At 52.0% G+C, this 17,829-nt stretch overlaps 1 protein-coding gene across 4 annotated transcripts in view; it reads left to right on the top strand.

Moving 5' to 3' along the window:
* Window positions 1-17,829, top strand: part of MCM5 (minichromosome maintenance complex component 5) — a 239,306-nt gene that overhangs the window by 3,360 nt on the left and 218,117 nt on the right. Inside the window, exons 1-18 of one of the 4 annotated variants that reach the window (XM_079305270.1) lie at window positions 664-760; window positions 965-1,147; window positions 1,872-1,998; window positions 2,096-2,224; window positions 2,512-2,684; window positions 3,927-4,082; window positions 4,173-4,339; window positions 4,911-5,082; window positions 5,186-5,297; window positions 6,038-6,181; window positions 6,467-6,532; window positions 7,098-7,274; window positions 7,365-7,477; window positions 7,618-7,746; window positions 7,955-8,097; window positions 8,621-8,748; window positions 9,155-9,276; window positions 9,347-9,519. In XM_079305270.1, coding sequence (XP_079161396.1) covers window positions 981-1,147; window positions 1,872-1,998; window positions 2,096-2,224; window positions 2,512-2,684; window positions 3,927-4,082; window positions 4,173-4,339; window positions 4,911-5,082; window positions 5,186-5,297; window positions 6,038-6,181; window positions 6,467-6,532; window positions 7,098-7,274; window positions 7,365-7,477; window positions 7,618-7,746; window positions 7,955-8,097; window positions 8,621-8,748; window positions 9,155-9,256 — 2,205 coding nt within the window. In that variant the 5' untranslated portion in view covers window positions 664-760; window positions 965-980 and the 3' untranslated portion in view covers window positions 9,257-9,276; window positions 9,347-9,519. Of the gene's footprint in view, window positions 1-663; window positions 761-964; window positions 1,148-1,871; window positions 1,999-2,095; window positions 2,225-2,511; window positions 2,685-3,926; window positions 4,083-4,172; window positions 4,340-4,910; window positions 5,083-5,185; window positions 5,298-6,037; window positions 6,182-6,466; window positions 6,533-7,097; window positions 7,275-7,364; window positions 7,478-7,617; window positions 7,747-7,954; window positions 8,098-8,620; window positions 8,749-9,154; window positions 9,520-17,829 lie in introns of those variants that run through there. The other 3 variants (XR_013774198.1, XM_079305269.1, XM_079305271.1) reach the window with 3 other exon arrangements.

The raw sequence follows: 17,829 nt of genomic DNA, 5'->3' as shown, positions 1-17,829 counted from the left end.
ATCACACCGCACCACACTCAGCTCCTCTCCACTGCTCAGAGAGCCTGACTGCGACCACGAAGTTGGAAGATGCGGGTTGTGGCTGGCATCACACCCTCCCTGCTCACGGCAGGAGAGAGATGGTGCTTTGGGTATCTCACAGCCATTGCGGTCACACATTGGAAGCCCCAGACTGAGCCTCAAGTCTGCAGAGGTGGAGACTAAGGCTTTATTTGCACCCATCTATGATCAATATGAACACATCTGGTTTCTCTGCAACAACCACACCAGCTTTATTTCCCACGGGCTGCAGCTGAACCCTCCCTTGCCATGCGCTGCGCTCCCCAACTTATTGTGCGTTATCACGCTTCGGAGGGGCCAAAATGCGCATGCAGCGACCTGCCAGCCTTCCCCTTAAATTCTAACAGCCTGGAGGAAGGCGTCCCGGAGAACTCGTGTCCTGAGCCCCAGGAGCCTACGGCACTAATTAATTCACTTTACTCCCTCACCGCCCGCAGTGGTATCACCCGCTCCCCCTCCGCGCGCCGCCGCAATGGTGCGGCCCGCCCGCCATTTCGACTCCCCCCGCCCTTCGCTCGTGGATTTCGCGCCACAGCGCTGGGGGCGGGGCGTCCCGGCCAATCAGCGGCGGCGCGCGGCGGGCGCGCCAATCGGAGCGCGCGGCGGCGGGGGCGGCTCGCGCGCTTGGCGCCGGTTCGGTTTCCGCCGCGCGTCGGTTTTGCCGCGAAAAAGTTATCGGCGGGTTCCGGTGGGGAGCGAGGTGCGGAGCGGCAGGATACTGGGATTGGTACTGGGATTGGTATTGGTATTGGGATTGGGGTTGGGGTTGTCCTTGGGGCATTGCGGGGACAGAGCGCGGCCGGTGCGGTGCGGGGCACGCGGCGAGGGGCGATCCCGCGGGGCCTTCGGTGCGGGGCGGGGGAAGGAGGCGGCCGAGGCTGACCGAGCGCTCTCGGCCCCGCAGCGGAGCGGCAGCCGCGATGTCCGGCTTCGACGACCCCGGCATTTACTACAGCGACAGTTTTGGGGGAGACGCGTCCGTGGACGAGGGGCAGGTTCGGAAGTCGCAGCTGCAGAAGCGGTTCAAGGAGTTCCTGCGGCAGTACCGGGTGGGCACGGACCGGACGGGCTTCACTTTCAAATACAGGTGCTGCCGTGGCCCTTTTCTCCTTCCTTTTTGTCCTTCTGAGCCTTTCCCATCCCCACTTGCACATCCGGTCTGCTCTTGACCTCCCTCCCGCAGTGCACACCCCGCATACGGAATAGCCACTTTGTCTCTTCTCGTAGGCCATAAAAAGCTCGGTATTAAGAGATGTTCATATTTAACAAGATAAAAACGCAAAGGTTTGGTGTTCTCACAAATTTTTAGGCAGCCAGCCACTGGAGAATGTAACAATAGAGGGATCCACACTGCCAGGCTTGCACTTAGTTCTGAGATTCAAAGTCTGTCTTTGGAGTTGTAGTGCTTTCTGTTCTGGAAAATTGTCTGTATCTATTAAATCACTGCACCATTCTCCACGTGTGCCTTCCAAGTTCATGAAGTTTCTGTTATTACTTCCTTTGTTTTAAACCATATCTTATGTATAGTAGTTCTTATTCTACATAGAATTTTTTTCCTTGTTTATCTGGTCATGTAGCTTTAGTACATACTTTACATTGCCACTGCCAGCACTGGTGTTCCTGGTCTTGTGCCACCTTTCAAAGCAGGCTTAGGTGAAAGATTGCCCAGGTTCCCATGCACTTCTTCTGGAACTCACCTAATTTGCCCTACTTGCTTTCCAAACCAAGGGCTCCCTGCAGAGCCTGCCTTCTCTGATCCCTGCTTGGGGATCTTTCTGCCCTGCAAACTTCTGCCACTTCCTGCCTTCCAGGGATGAGCTCAAACGCCATTACAACCTGGGGCAGTACTGGGTGGAGGTGGAGATGGAAGATTTAGCCAGCTTTGATGAAGATCTCGCTGACTATCTGTACAAGCAACCAGCAGAGCACCTGCAGCTGGTAAGGATGGAGGTTGGCAGCCTACAACACTGTCACCAGAACAGCTCTGGTGTTCTGCTGTAGCAGACCCACTGACAGCCCGTTGTTCCCTCTCTAGCTGGAAGAAGCAGCAAAAGAAGTCGCAGATGAGGTCACTCGTCCTCGCCCCTCAGGGGAGGAGACTCTGCAGGACATCCAGGTGATGCTGAGGTCGGATGCCAACGCAGCCAACATCCGCAGCCTGAAGGTGAGCTGGAATGAGGCTGCTACACACAGTGTCTGTGTGGGTGTGATTGCAGGGGAGCTTTTGGTACCTGGTCACATGGCTCAGGACACAGGTCACTCACTAATTTACAGTGTTACTCTGCAGCTTGAATCTGGCTGCAGAGGGCTGTTTTTGCTGGATGCTGCTGCAGAGATATTGCTGTTAGTGGGTTCTGCACAGTGTCCTATCCATTGCTCTCATGCTTTGTTGTTTCCCATGCTTCTTCCATGGACGGCTTTCTCACCTTCCCTTCTCCTTTCCCTTTTCAGTCTGACCAGATGTCCCACCTGGTGAAGATCCCTGGGATTGTAATTGCAGCCACCCCCGTGCGAGCCAAAGCCACCAGGATCACCATCCAGTGCCGCAGCTGCCGCAACACCATCAGCAACATCGCGGTGCGCCCGGGCCTGGAGGGCTACGCTCTGCCCAGGAAATGCAACATGTGAGCACTGCCAGGGTGTCCCTGCAGGCTGGAGGGCAGCAAAACTCTGCATTCCCTCTTCCTGCTCCTGCTCCATCCCATGCATTGCAGCAGCTGTTCCCACATGGCAGCAGCATCTGCACTGTGCTGCCCCTGTGCCAGAGTGCAGTGCTGGCTGGCAAGTTCCAGCTGTCCATCTGTGGTCATGCTGGTTGTGACCTTGTGTGGTCAGTGCTGCATGCAGTGTTGAGTGGCCGTGTCCAGGGAGTCCTTTTTATTCACAGGGAGTTTTGCCTGGCGTACCTAAAGGTTCATTCCTGCCTCCAGCTGTCCCATAGTGCTGTGTTAAGTTGCTCTCCTCTTTTCCAAACTCCTTGCTTCCCCATTCCCACTTCTGAGGGGTCTGTTTTGTGTTACCTTCCTTAGGGATACTTTTCTACTAACCCTTTTATCCTGCTTTGCAGCTCTTGGTGCCTCTGAGAGCTGTGAGCATTAGATTGCCATTGTGCTGCATCTCTTGAGGCAGCCAGTCCTGGTGGCTTGTGCCTTTGGGCTTATACCTGCCAGTATTTATTTTCTGCACCTGAACTCTAATGCAGCTTGAGAGGGGTTTGGGCTAGGCATCATTTTTGTGTGTGGTCTGTACAGCACCTCGCTTCCTGATCCCTGAATCTGCACTCTGGTGTTGCCCTCCCTGAAAGCCCTGCATGGAGTCAGGCATCAGCCTTGCTCCTCTGAGACGAGGAGGATGTGGAGCAGGATGTGGAGCTGCTCCTTGTCTTGGAGAGCTTGTAATGTAGCAAGGCAGATATGTCTTGAGAGACTGGGAGGTGGATGTCAGCCTTGTCACATTGCTAATTGCTTTCTCACCAGAAACCACTTAACATTTGCTTCGTGCATGAGGTTGGAAAGAAAAATGCCCTGCCGTGTCACTGAATCTGTGCTGCTACCTCCTGTGTAATTAATGAATTACCTTGCCTGCTTACAGCTAGCAGGGGAGGGGTGGGAGGCAGGCAGAGTGCTCAGACAAATGTCACCCTGCCTCTGGGTTGTTCTCATGTACATATTTGGCACTTGTTGAAGACATGACAGAGGGCTTGGTGGCCTCCAGTCTGGCCCCATGTGTCTGCCCTTACTTGCTGATGTGTCACTGCTTGGAAGGAGCAGCTGCCCCTTGCTGGTGCTGCTGTCCCCTGCACAGGTGTTCTCCTAGGGGTGGCTCCTCAGTGCTAACAGCCTTCCCTGATTGATCTCTCTGCACAGAGAACAAGCTGGCCGCCCGAGGTGCCCTCTGGACCCTTACTTCATCATGCCAGATAAGTGCAAGTGTGTGGATTTCCAGGTCCTGAAGCTGCAGGAGTCCCCAGATGCTGTCCCACACGGGGAGATGCCCCGGCACCTGCAGCTCTACTGTGACAGGTATGGCACAGCCTTCACCTGCCCCTGCTGGCTGTGCTGGTGCCATCATTGCCCACCACCATCCTCTGCTTTTCCCCTGTCTCCTCTTAGGTACCTGTGTGACAAAGTTGTCCCGGGGAACAGAGTCACAATCATGGGGATCTACTCCATCAAGAAGTCAGCGCAGAGCAAGAACAAAAGCCGTTTCAGCGTGGGGGTGGGCATCCGCAGCGCTTACATCCGCGTGGTGGGCATCCAGGTGGACACTGAGGGCTCAGGTGAGGGCTGCTGCTGGTGTGCCTTGGTAGCCTGGTGCTGGAACACACTCCCCATCCTGTTCCTGAGCAAGGTGATACTCAGCAAGAGCTGTTTGAAATTGCAGCCTTAGTTCTTCTCTGCTGTTTATATAACAGTAGGGTCAAGCCATTCCAAGGCTCTGCCTTGCCCTGGGCTTTCTATAGTCATGTCCTGTAAGGCTTTTTCTGTCATATTAAATGAGGAGGTCTCACCCTGAGTCCTCCAGGGTGTTTAAGTGAGAATCTGCTAAGCCATCCCTGAGGATCCCGGCAGAAGTCCTTAGTTAAAATTGTATTTAAAACATGGTCCTGCCTGTAATTCTCCCTCTGGATCCAGAAGAGCTGCTTTGCCCAAGATCCTTTTTCTTACCAGCCTCTAAGGACACAACCTGCTCTGCTGGGTTAGCAGATACCTGCCCTCTCCACCTTTCCCACCTGGTGGCACTTGGCATGATCTTCAGGAGGGGATTTTTTGTTGTAGGGGGGAGCAATATGATTTCCTTTAAAACCTCCATGTGTTCACTGTTGCATGATTGCCCTGCTCCCTGTGCAGGACATAGCTTCACTGGCTCGGTGACCCCTCAGGAAGAGGAGGAGCTCCGTCGCCTGGCTGCCATGCCCAACATCTACGAGACCATCGCCAAGAGCATCGCGCCCTCCATCTACGGCAGCACGGACATCAAGAAGGCCATCGCCTGCCTCCTGTTTGGGGGCTCCCGCAAGAGGTGGGGGCCAGAGCCACCCTTTGTCAGCAAAGTCAGTGCCTTGTTGTCAAAATAAAGGCTCACCATCTCTCCTCCCTCTCTTCTTCCCAACCCATCGCTCCAGGCTCCCGGATGGGCTCACCCGCAGAGGGGACATCAACTTGCTGATGCTGGGGGACCCTGGCACGGCCAAATCCCAGCTGCTGAAGTTTGTTGAGAAGTGTTCTCCCATTGGGGTACGTGGCTCCAGGTGCCCACTTGTAGTGCACCCCTTTTCTCCCTTCTGCTCCTTGTCTAACCCCAGAGACAAGGTCATGGTCACAGCAGACACCTGCCTGTGCATCCACAGATAGACTTGCTGGCATGAATTGCTGTTTTCAGTACTAGCCCAGAAGAGGTGGGGAATGAGGAAGGGAAGGGGAAGAAGGTCATGCCTTTTATTATGCTGTGAGCCAGGCTGTTTGCAGATGTCCAGAGACGTGCCTGGTGCTGCTGTTTATTGTTGAGACTTGATCAGCAGAAGGGCTGACTGGTCAGGACAAATTAAGTTGACTGCCTCTCAGGCACGGACCTCCAGCCTGAGCCCAGGCATAGAATTATGTTTTCAGCTGTGTTTTTTTGTAGTCTCTATTAAACTCAGCCTCTGACTGTATTGTTCCCTCAAGGGGCAAACAAAGCTAATGCAGCAGCCCACGAAACAATGAATCACTCCCTCTGCTGTACTTAATATCTGTGTTTGTGTCTGCATGCCCTCCGGTGTGTCACAGCTGCTTCGTCTGAGCCTTGGGATGAGGCAATAGCCCTGCTCTTTGCCCAGCACATCTGCTTTTTACATGTGCTGAGGACTTCTCCTGGAGGTTCTTCCCCCAGGAGCTCTGGATTTTGTGGTGCCAGGGGCGCTTTGTGTCTCAGCTGGAGCAGTGGGCTCCTGCTGCAGCTGATGTGCTGTCCCTTTGCTTGTCCCCCATGGCACTAGGTGTACACCTCAGGAAAAGGCAGCAGTGCTGCTGGCTTGACAGCCTCAGTGATCCGGGACCCTGCCTCCAGGAATTTCTTCATGGAGGGAGGAGCCATGGTGCTGGCAGATGGAGGAGTGGTGTGCATCGATGAGTTCGACAAGGTACTTGTGGGGCTGCTTGTGTGGGAGTGGGAAGGAGAGCCCTTGGGATGCCAGCCTGTCCCAGGAGAGCCCAGAGCTGCAGGAGGAAGGGCAGCTCCTCTGAGACCCTCTCACCTCCTTTCAGGGAAGGTCAGGGGATGGGGCTGCAAGGAATTCAGCTACATCCTGCCCTCTTGGGCAGAGGTCCTCACAGAGCTTTGTGTCAGGGGTGTGTAGCAGAGGTCTGGCAGAGGTGACTGATGGTGACTTTTTCTCCTTGCCTGGTTTCTCACCTGGGATGACAAGATGCGGGAGGATGACCGTGTTGCCATCCACGAGGCCATGGAGCAGCAGACCATCTCCATTGCCAAGGTGAGCTGTGGCTTGATGATTTCTGCCCTGAGGTGGGAATCTGAGAGCCCAGAAACCAGTGGTCACACATATTTTGCCAGAACTGCCCATTTTAGAGCACAGGCAGTGGTATTGATGGTTGCTGGTGTCTCTGGTGTGAGACCAGTCAGCCCTGCCTAGAGGCTTTGGACAGCCTGAGCTTTATGGCTTCTCCTTGCTGGTGGCTGTCAGGCTGCACCTGCAAACCCATGCTTTGTGCCAGAGCTGCCCAGGAGGACTCAGCTCTGTCTGCCCAGTGTTTATCTCAGATCACAAACCTGGGCTTAAGGTCTCCTGTGTCTCTGCCCTTGACAAGAGGTTTTAAATGAAATTACTCAGTGCCCAAGTTTCAGCTGAATCCAGTCCACCTCCAAAAGGACACGTGTGTCAGGCCAAAACAATTGGGTGCTACTTATGGGGCTTCATTTAAATGCAAGTGACAATGAGTCCTTGAAAATGGCTTTCAACCTTTCACTGATTAATGACCTGCTGTGACATGGAGGTGCTCTTGACACCATCCTTTTTTTTTTTTTGCCTCCGCCCACAGGCAGGAATCACAACCACACTCAACTCCCGCTGCTCGGTCCTGGCAGCTGCCAACTCCGTCTTTGGGCGCTGGGATGAGACCAAGGGCGAGGAGAACATTGATTTTATGCCCACCATCCTGTCCCGGTTCGACATGATCTTCATCGTTAAGGATGAGCACAACGAGGAGCGAGACATGGTGCGTTGAGCCGGTACCGGGGACTCACGGCGCCCCTTTGGGGGGGGAGGCAGGGTGTTCCTGCTGCCTGACTGCCCTCTGCTTCCCCAGACACTGGCCAAGCACGTGATGTCCCTGCACGTCAGTGCCTTGACGCAGACCCAGGCCGTGGAGGGCGAGATCGAGCTGAACAAGCTGAAGAAGCTCATCTCCTTCTGTCGGACGTGAGTGGCAGGCGTGGCTTTTTGGCATTCGCCTTCCTCTTAACTCCTGCCATGAAAAATGGGTGCAAGAGTCACTCTCAGTGGTGCTGCTGCACCCAGGGAAGGGAGGGGCGCTGCCTGCAGCTGCTGTTCCCTTGCAGGAAGTGTGGCCCTCGGCTGTCGGCGGGGGCGGCCGAGAAGCTCAAGAACCGCTACATCCTGATGCGCAGCGGCACCCGCCAGCACGAGCAGGAGAGCGACCGCCGCTCCAGCATCCCCATCACGGTCCGGTGAGCAGCACCCTCCTCCCCACCCCCTGGGGCTGGGCTGCACTGCAGGGTGCCACACTGCACCTGTGCAGCAGTACCTCCACATTGGCAGTGCTGGGCGGGAGGCAGGAGGTGCCTGGGGTGGGGTAGGTTGGGATGGCAGGAGTCAGGGGGAAGGAAACAGCCTTGTAGCTGCAGCAGAAAGCAGGGAATGTTCCTGTGGCTGCAGGCAGCTGGAGGCCATTGTGCGCATTGCCGAGTCCTTGGCGAAGATGAGGCTGCAGCCCTTCGCCACCGAGGCAGATGTTGAGGAGGCCTTGAGGCTCTTCCACGTGTCCACGCTCGATGCAGCCATGTCAGGCAACCTATCAGGTGAGCAGGAGATGTTTTGTGCTGGGGTAGCAGAGAGAGACGTGCTGGACCTGGATGCTCAGGGAAGGGAGAGATGAACCTGGCTGTCCTGAGCAAAGATAAATCAATGCTTGTGGCCCTCGTGGCTGTGAGGGTGTGCCTCACAAGGAGGGTGATGGCAAATGACACTGAGGGTCTCCTGTGCTGTTCAGGGAAGAGCTAGTTTGGCTTCTTGTGGTCCCAAGGGCAGAGTCTGCTGCTGGACATGATTCCCCAACCTATTAATACTCTAACATCTTTCTATGGAGGTGAAGACAATGTTTCCTTGGGCAGCAGCATGGAACAAAGGGTCTGAAGAAAGCTCCAGCAGTTAGGTCCACATTCAGTTCTGTGGTTGGAGTTCCACAGCTTTTACAGTGAAGTTATTCATGGGTTCCCTAAAGTCTCTGAGCTGTGCAGGTGTGGTGGGAGACACAGGAGATGAGCACTGTGTGCTGGGGGTGACATCTGGGCGGCACAGAGCTCACACAGTACCTCCCTGCAGGGGCAGAGGGCTTCACCACACAGGAGGACCAGGAGATGCTGTCCCGCATTGAGAAGCAGCTCAAGCGCCGCTTTGCCATCGGCTCCCAGGTGTCCGAGCACAGCATCGTCCAGGACTTCCTGCGGCAGGTGGGCAGGGCCCCGTGGGGCTGGGCTGGGAAACAGGGACCCCAGGCTGCTGCTGGGGGCATGGAACCCCTTCCTCAGGGGCAGGCTGGCGAGCCTTTTGGTCATGCTTTTGAAGTTGTCTGTAGTCAATGGTGTGCAGTGTGATTGCAGAGTTTAAGGGGACTGAGGTGAGTTTCTGCAAAAGGGCCAGGGCTGGTTTGAGGTCCTACCCTTGAAACCAGAACTGATGGATTTATGACATCAGATCTAAAGTAGTGAAAGGGGAAGGGAGCATCAGTGTCTTGGACTATTGGGCTTGCTCCTTCTATAGAGTCCTAGCCAGGTTTCAGCAGAGGTTGCAGGCTCCTTCTGAGCTGCTGTCTGCTATTCCATGCTGGCTCACCTTCCCCCCTCTCTCCTTTTGCAGAAATACCCAGAACATGCCATCTACAAGGTGCTGCAGCTGATGATGCGGCGGGGCGAGATCCAGCACCGCATGCAGCGCAAGGTCCTGTACCGCATCAAGTGACCTCCCTGCCCCAGGAAGGAGCTCCCTGTCCTCCAGCAGGGAGCTGCTGCTGCCTACCCCTGCCCACAGCAGGCAGAGTGCCCCTGGGAGCTGGGGCCTGCTCCTGAAAGCTTTTCCTTGGGGAGCCAGAAAGCCCCAGGCCTCCGTCTTGAACTGGGGTTTGGGGTGGTCAGGGTGTCCCTTGTGTGCTCTGTTTCTGTGTCATGTCCATGTTTCTAAAGCAAAAGCTTTTAGTTATATTAAAATAAAACCTGATATTGGTAGCTCAGGATCTTCGGCCCTGAGGGGCAGAGGGGATGGATCCCTTTCCTCCCTTGAAGAGGGTGCAGGATTTTGGATAGAAGGGTATCCCTCCTGCCTGCCCTCTGTAATGCACTTACTCGAACTCAGGCTCCAGCCTCATGGGCAGCAGCAGCAGCCCTGAAGGCAGAAACTCATTTCTCACTCAGGGTTTGTCTGAGTCATAAAGCCTGTTGGCACAGGCTGCCCAATTGGGCTCAGCAGTGCAGGAGGCACTTTACCCACTCCCTGTGTGCAGTCTGCTGCTTTCTTCCCCTGCAGCCAGTGGTAGTGAAAGAAATTATTTGCTATTTGTTCCCTGCTCTTTGCTAATCCCTCTTTGCCTCCTCCTAGGGCTGCAGCAGGGAAACTCTTCACCTTGCAGTGTTAAAGGGTTGTGTGAAAGCCTTGCTTGAGGCATGGGCAGAATTCCCTGCTTGCTCCAGTGAGGATGTGGATTCAGGATAATCCCCATCAGCTATGTGCTGTCCTCCAAGTAGTCCTGCCACCTCCTCCTTTATGCCAATGGTCTTGGGAAGGATTGTCCCACACACCAGGAGCCTCTCCTGGACACTGCCCCAGGGTGCCTTTGTGCAGCTACTCACCCTTCTGCATTTGCAGCACAACCTTGCAATTAAAAACTGCAGATTTTTGTTATTAGCAAATCAGTACTGTCACTCTTCAGTGTTCTCACAAAGATGTGTGGTGCTGGTGGGTCCCTGCTCTCGGCAGCTTGGGGCCACCTTGGCTCTGAGAACACTGGAGGAGACCTTTGAAGACAGCAGTGTTGAGCAAAGCTGCTGCCTGCCCTGTGGTGGACAGCCTGGTGCCTGTGTCTGCTTTCAGGCTGACAAGCCCCAGGAGAGGTTCCAATAGCAAAAGAAATGTTCAGGGCCAGTAGAGGGTACCAGAGCCTTGAGGATGCCGAGCTGTGGCCCTGCTCCTGGCTCTGCCTTCTCCTAGAGGGGAAACCAAGAGTCCCAGTGGGATGTGGTGTGGTGTGTGCACTCTGGCAGCTGCCACACAAGGGCTGGGCCCCACTGCAGCACTTGTGGGTTCAACAACATCCTTCTGCTTCTGGGTTTTGAGAGGCACATGAGGCACTCCTTGTGTTGTAGAGTTGGAGGTCTGGAGGGGCTGGGTGATGGTGGCATGGGAAAGACTGGCTGCAAATTCAAGAAACAGCCTTCTGCTCTTTATTCTCCAATTTTTTTTTTTGTAGGGGACAGCCATTGTGGAGGCCTAGAAGGAAGAGAGGGCTGGCCCAGACTCCCAATGAATAGGCAGGGATAGGTCTCTCATTCTAGTGATTTTGTTGTCCCATGTTTTTGTATGTGCCAAGCACCTCACAGAGCTTGGAGTGAGCAATGCTGGGATAAAAGGGAGCCCCTTCTTTTCCCCTTGGGGAATAAAAAAGGCACCTTCTGTCTTCACAGTGCTCCCTAAGTGGAAAAATAAGAGAAGGATGCTGCTCCATGGATCTCCAGGCAGAGAAATAAATGTGAGAATGATGGCCACATCCTCCCCTAGAAACCAAAGTTCTCAAAACTACCAGTGTCTGTTAGAAAGCATCAGGAGTGGCTCTTGGCAGGGTCAGCACAGGCCTGAGGCAGCAGCATGTGTGTGGCTGTTTCTCTGCTGTGAATCACAGCCCCTGCAGAGCTGTAGGAATGGGTCCTGCAGGTCTCAGCCCCTGCCACTGTCCCACAGGTACCTGTCCTTGCTCTGAAGGTGCAGGCAGTGTCTGGCTGTGGACGTTCTTTCAGAGTGCAGCAAACAGGAGTGTGGGACTGTGGGATCAGTACCCACAGCCTGCTGTTAATGCTGCCTGTGGAGAAAACTGAGCTATTCCTTGTTGAAAAGAGCACCCAGTGATGGGGCTGTGTGGGGAGAGAGATGGGGATAGGATAAGGGAACACAGTGCAAAAGACTATTTCCATCACCTACCTTTCTTCCCCCCTTCCCTCCTTGCCTCTTTTCTTCTCTCAGACACCCCCTCATCATCACTTTTTTCTTTCCTGTGCTGTAGCAATAGGACATGGCTGGATTTTGGCTGCTGCTGGCAGCCAGTGGTGGTCATGTGTCATTCATAGGTTTTAAATGAGCCATCATCTCAAGGAACATCAAGCTGTGCTGGGCGTTGGCAGGTGTGGAGGTTGGAAATTCTAATTTTTTAATGTTGTTTTCGTGACATGAGAGCTGAGGTAGATTTCTGTGGTGGGGATCAGAATGATTGATCTCTTCGTGCCAAGAAATGTGTTGATTATATGGTATGAGGTTATGTAAGTGTACATTGAAACAGCATTGTTTAGCAATTAATGCATGCAGTGCTATCAGAAGGAGTGGAGCTGGATGTGCACAACCAGTATTGTTTGGAGATTGAGATGGCTGCTTGGTGCTGACTGGTGTTCAACATAGCACTGCAGGTGGAAATTTTGTGAGGAATAGCAGTTCTCAATTGGGTAGGTGCATGGCAGTATCTACTTGATAAGGGATTGCTGGTCCTGCTGGTGAAGATGACAGATTATTCCATAAATCAAATGGTAACTACCTGATAAAGGGCCATTGTCCTCCTGGTGAAGATGCCTCTTTTTGGGCTCATCTGAAGTTCTGACATGCTGAGATTTGGGATAAAATCCCTGTCCAAGTATCATTAGATGACCAAAAATACTGTTCTCAAATGCAATACTAACACAGAGAGCAAAACCAGTCAGGCTTAGCCAGCAGCACAGCATTCCCTCCCCTAGCCTGACCTGACCTTGACCCTTCCTCACCCCAGTGCTGTCTCTGGCACAGGAGAGCCCTTCCCTGCTCCTGCCTTGTCTCCTTGGAAAGCACAGTTGGGTGAATGTCATCACCCCAAACCAGGCAGTCACCAGCAATGCTCAGGTGCCTTTGATTCAAAGCTTGGGCTGTTGTAGACAACACTGACCTCTTGCCACCAAGAATTAATCTAATAATCTAATTAATCTTCTAATAATGCATGAGATGGGTGAATCTCTGTGAGTGGATCACTCCAAAGAGCTCCAGTCCACTGGATACTGCCAGCATTTTTGGTTGTCTGAGGACACAGCCTTAAGCTGCACCAGGGAAGGTTTAGGCTGGACATTAGGAGGAGTTTTTTCACAGAAAAGGTGATTGGAATGGTCTGCCCAGGGAGGTGTTTAAGTAAAGACTGGACGTGGTACTTAGTGCCATGGTCTAGTTGACATGGTGGTATTAGGTCATAGGTCAGACTTGATGATCTCAAAGGTCTTTTCCAATCTAGTTGATTTGTGATTCTGTGAAACTCATCAGAATATTTCTGTGAAATGTCAGTGGAGCTCCACTACTGTAAAATCCAGCAAAGCTGAGTCATCACATCTGCACCACTCAGCTTTCTTCCATCTCTGTGTAGGTTGAGAGCTGTTGCAATGCAGCAACATAACCTCTGAGCATGTTGTGAGTGTCACTTCCTCCATAAAATCAAACACAACAGAACTTCAGAGTCCTGAGGGCTATTGCTCAAGGATGTGAGATCAACACTGGCGAGTGGGATATGCTGATATGGGCAATGTGAGAAATAATCTCATCTAGTCCAGCAAGCACCAGTCTCAGACAAATGAAGCTGGGACTCCTTCCCTCTTTCTGCTGCTGACTTACTGGACTAGTTAAGCAAGTGACTTTATCTCCTTGCCTGTTCTGCCTGGATAACCTTTTTGGAGCACAGATCACTTCTTACCATGATTTTGTGCACTGCCTGACAGAATCAGTAGCCCAATCTCAGTGGTAGAGCTTACCTGCTGTTAGTAACATTAACACATTCTAGGGCTTCTTCAGCCCTTGTTAGGATAAGAGTTTGTCTCCTGCAGGCAAAGAAATTCCTGTGAATTGCTCTGGACATTGCCAGAAAAGATCAAGAAGCCAAGGAAGACCATGGAACAGCAATGCTGTGCTGCCATGTGGATGTGGAACAGCACACAAGTCATGGGTCAGGGTGCCTGTGAAGTGCTCTGCTGAGCTGGGCTCTTATGCTGAGTCTCAAGTCCTCTAAGTTTGGTTAACAGCCTGTATCCCCTAATTCTGGCCTAGGTTCCTTCAAAACCCCAAGCAACTCATTCTCCACAGCAGTGATGTACCAATGTCTGCTACTGCTCTTTGTCACATTTTGCCCTCCTTTTGCAACATCCCTTGCTCTTCCCTGGACACCTCTGCTCCAGGTCTCTCCCAGCAATCCCAGGCCATTTACTCCTCCCCTCCACTTCATGCCTGCTCTCTCTCCTCATCTGCATGACCATCCCCTCCTGTTTCCCTTCCATGCCACCTTACAGAGTGCTCAGCAGCAGCCTCCCTGCTTTCCAGGCAGGCAGGACATCAGGGCATAACTTGCTGGATCAACTCCCAGCACTGCCTATTGGGAACATTCCTCAGAGGACACCCCCTGGACCATCTGCTGCTTCCTGGCTATTCCTCTTTTCCTTGCCCTTCAACTTTCACCCAGCCAAGGTGCTCCACCTCCTCTCCCCATTATTTATCTTCAACTTATCTTGCCTCCCTCTTTTATTTTTTCACAAAGCTTTTTTTTTTTTTTTTTTTTTTTTTCTTTCCCTCAGACTAGTCTGTGGGCAATTTGGCTGGAAATCCCCCAGATCTCTGGCCAGGAAAGCCAGCCTGCTTTATAAGCCTTTTGGGCCCTCAAAATAAAAGCAGGAGCACTGTCCTGCTTGCCTTGATCCCAGCACCTCTGGGCTGCTTGCTGAGTGGGAAGCAGGTCTATCCATAGCTGGCCACCCACTGTGTGCCCGTCAGCACCCAGCACCTCTGCAGTGTAAATATGCATCTAAAAATAGATGCACAGGCATCCTTTCCCTGCTGCAAATCCTTCACTTGATAGAATCTGTCAGGTTTCAAACTGCATCTGGTACTTTTTAGACTGTAAAGTGAATGATCAAAGAGGTGAATTTCAATATTTCACTAGGACTCTGGAGCTAAGTGCGTCATGTTAAAGGTATTTATGAGGTTTTTAGAGAAATGAGTGACAGCTCATTAGCATACAGGTAATATCACTGTCCCAGACCCTTGCACCAGAATAAGGTGCACATTCTGCATTATCAATTATCTTCCATTTGTGTTTTGTAGTGAGGAGGTGTTTGGTGGTCTGCCCAGGAGTGCAGACACTCTCACCAGGCTGGGAGGTTTGCCATCCGTGTGGGTCCAGCAGGTGAAGGTGAGGGGATGAGCTGGGGAGCACCAAAGACACAGAGGAAAACAGCTTTGTCAGCACCACATGGCTCTAACAAAGTGCTCAGTGCCAGAGTCCTACATACCTGATACCAAGTCCAGATCTTTTGGCAGCTTAGCTGCTGCAATGGCTGAACTACAATGTCAGAATTACCTGGCTTCCCCTGAGTTGGGTAATTCAAATATCAAGGTTTCCACAGTAACACCCCTACTGCCACGCTGCACCAACATCACTTTACCCTATTCAGGTACAAATGCAACTTACAGTAATAGATAAATCACATGCCAAGAGGGTGAAGCTTCTGCTTTTTCATCTCTTGCACTGGAGAAAAGGGTAATGCCAGGTCAGAGAACCAGCTCAGAAGGAGAAGTGCAGCATTCGAGTCCCTCCTCTATGAGAAAAAACAGAAGACCTATTTGTTTGTGGCTCATGCTGCATGCCCAAAACCCAGAGACACAATTTACAGACGTGACCCCTTCACCTTTCTTGCTCCTCAGAGGATAAAATGGTTTCCTGTTTATTCCAATGGGCAGCTGTTGTATCCACAGGGGAGAGCAGCACTCATGGTTAATATGGCTGATGTCCAGACACGTTTTGCAGAAGTTGCTTGTTTGTTTTCTGGGCTGTCCAGCAGCTGCTGAATGTCCTGCCTTTGGGAATAGGAGGCTCACAGGCAATTCCCAGATGCTGGAGCATGGGAGAGGACTTGTTCCCCCACACTGGGATCAGCAGGCAGGGAAGAGGTCCTGAGGTCTTCTTGAACATCTGCCATGTGCTGAAGTATTTTAGGAGCTATTAGGTCCTCCTTTGACTTCTTCACCTGGCTGATGTGTACCCCAGAGATGTGTGTTACCCATGGGAGAGGAGAGGCAATGCTCTGCCTCGGGGTCTCATAACCTCAGCAAATGCTGCTACACATGAGCTGGGTTTCATAGCCAAGGCTGTGAGACATCCAGGACCAGGGAAGGAAAGTTCCTGGAGTCAGTGCCCAAGCAAGAGAAATCTTGGGGTGTTGACAATCCCTGAAAATGTTATCACCATGGGATTCACTCCTCAGGCTACTTCTGTGGTCACTTGGACAGAAGAAAATGTCCCAGGATGTGGAGGATGCAGGTCCCAGAAGGTTCTCTGCCAGACATGCCATCACCATAGGCCATATTTTGATCTCCACCAGCTTGGAAGAGACTGTTGAAATTGAATGCCCATGGGAAGGAAGCATCAAAGACAATTAAATGCAACAGAAAGAAAAAGCCTGATGCTCTCTGCCTCTGTATGTTTCTCTGTTGACATCAAGAGCACTTCTCATGTTTACTTTTCTTCTTTGCATCTGCCTGCCAGGGCTGTGATGGCTGTTTATGTTTTTTAATGCTACATTGACCCAGATTTGGAGCAGGCAGGTGGTGATCCAGGGTTTGTATCTGACTCTGCTTATGCAGTCAGCTATGAAATGCTGAAATGGAAAGAAATCAAAGCCTAATCTCCAGTGACCCATACACAGGCATGAGAGTCACCATCAGTCTGGAACTGGGGCACTGAGATACAGGCTGAAAAGTGGAGGCCTGGCAATAGCTGGCCTAATGAATCAGTTGTGCCCTCTGGTCAAGCCTTTGCTGGTACCAACCCAATATATTTAGTCATTGGCTTTGCTTCTCAGCAGCACATCCTGTGTGCACCTCCAGGCTGGAAAAGAGGTGGGTTCACAGCCACTGCAATAGCCAAGGGCTTTGGAGAACTCTGTTGAGGTGGTAATTTGTTTTAAGCACATCATCCACCTGCTTATGACAAAAAAAAAGAACTTGAATGGTTCTGGTCTGGGTCACAGAAAGCAGCAAGAGGGAGATGAAGCCTGTGCAGTCCAAATGACTGTAACTTCTCTACTAGTTAATTTCTCTGCTTTTTCTGGCCACTTTTGTGGCCTCTCTCATGTGAAAGTGGCAGTAGAGCACAAGGAGCAGTGAGAGGCTGCCCAGGGCACCACAGGGCTGGTGGGAGCTGCTGGGAAGGGAGATGCTGTGTAAAGCATTCCAGGGCAATCCCACTTCCCAGGGCTACACTGCTTCCCAAACTTGCCCAGGTGTGTTGTGATCTCTCATGGAGATCACATTCATTGCAGCAGGTGTCAGGAAGAGTCCAGATCTGGGCCTCACTCTCTGGAGAGAGAGTCATCCCTGCTCCAGTGCATTTCAGCCAAATACATTGACAAATAGCAGAGGTGAGGACTGCAATATGTTAGTGAGAGGAAAAGGCATTGCAGCGCTTCTCTGCGGAAGGAAAATGGGTTTCTGTTTAAGCATAAGTTAAATATCAGAGGAATGATGATCTTACAAATGAAACATAACACCCCCAGGGGCTTATTCCTGTATCAGCCACTAATTTACTGTGTGACCTTCAGCAGTTCATTCAAGCTCTCTCTGCCTCCATCGCTTTCTTTGTCAAGCTAGCCCGGTGACAAATTCCTTTCTTGCAGAGGTCTTGTGAGGACTATGCATCTCCACGAGATCCTCACGGGATACATCAAAGGCAAAGTGTTTCCTCCACGAGATCCCATTTAATCTCCTCACATTAGCTAAGCCTGGAGCCTCCCACTCAGAGCCCATCCCACCTGCCTCACTCGGAGGCGTGCTGCCCTTCTCAGCACTCTTCCTTCCTCTCCCCCTGCTGCCTTGGATACCTTTTTAGCCTCCCTAACACCTCCACCCTTGCCATAGCACGCTGGTCTTCACAGAAGAGCCCTTGCCTTGGCCCAGACAGGCAGAATCTATCACTTCTCTTTCAAGAGAGATGTTGCCTCAGCAACCAAAGTTTTGAAGTTGGGCAAAGTTCTGAAGAAAAATCCCAACCAATTGTGATAGGAAATGACACTCGGGAACAAATGTACCACGTTGCCATGGCAGCCTGAATACTTGCACAGAACTTGGTGTTTTGAAAATATAAAAAGACTTGTGCTTCAAATGAGTCCAACTAACTTAATGCCTTTGTCAGGTGGCTGCACAATGCCAAGGGTCTGGCATTTGTGTTTTATAGCTGGCATGTGAATGACTTCATCACTTCTGAAATGAAAGTAACTTCTGCT

The sequence above is a fragment of the Erithacus rubecula genome (assembly GCF_903797595.1).
Source record: "Erithacus rubecula genome assembly, chromosome: 4".
In the NCBI taxonomy this organism is placed as follows: Eukaryota; Metazoa; Chordata; class Aves; order Passeriformes; family Muscicapidae; genus Erithacus; species Erithacus rubecula.
The sequence above is the reverse complement of the archived record's forward strand: the minus strand, read 5'-3'. Positions and strand labels throughout refer to the sequence as shown.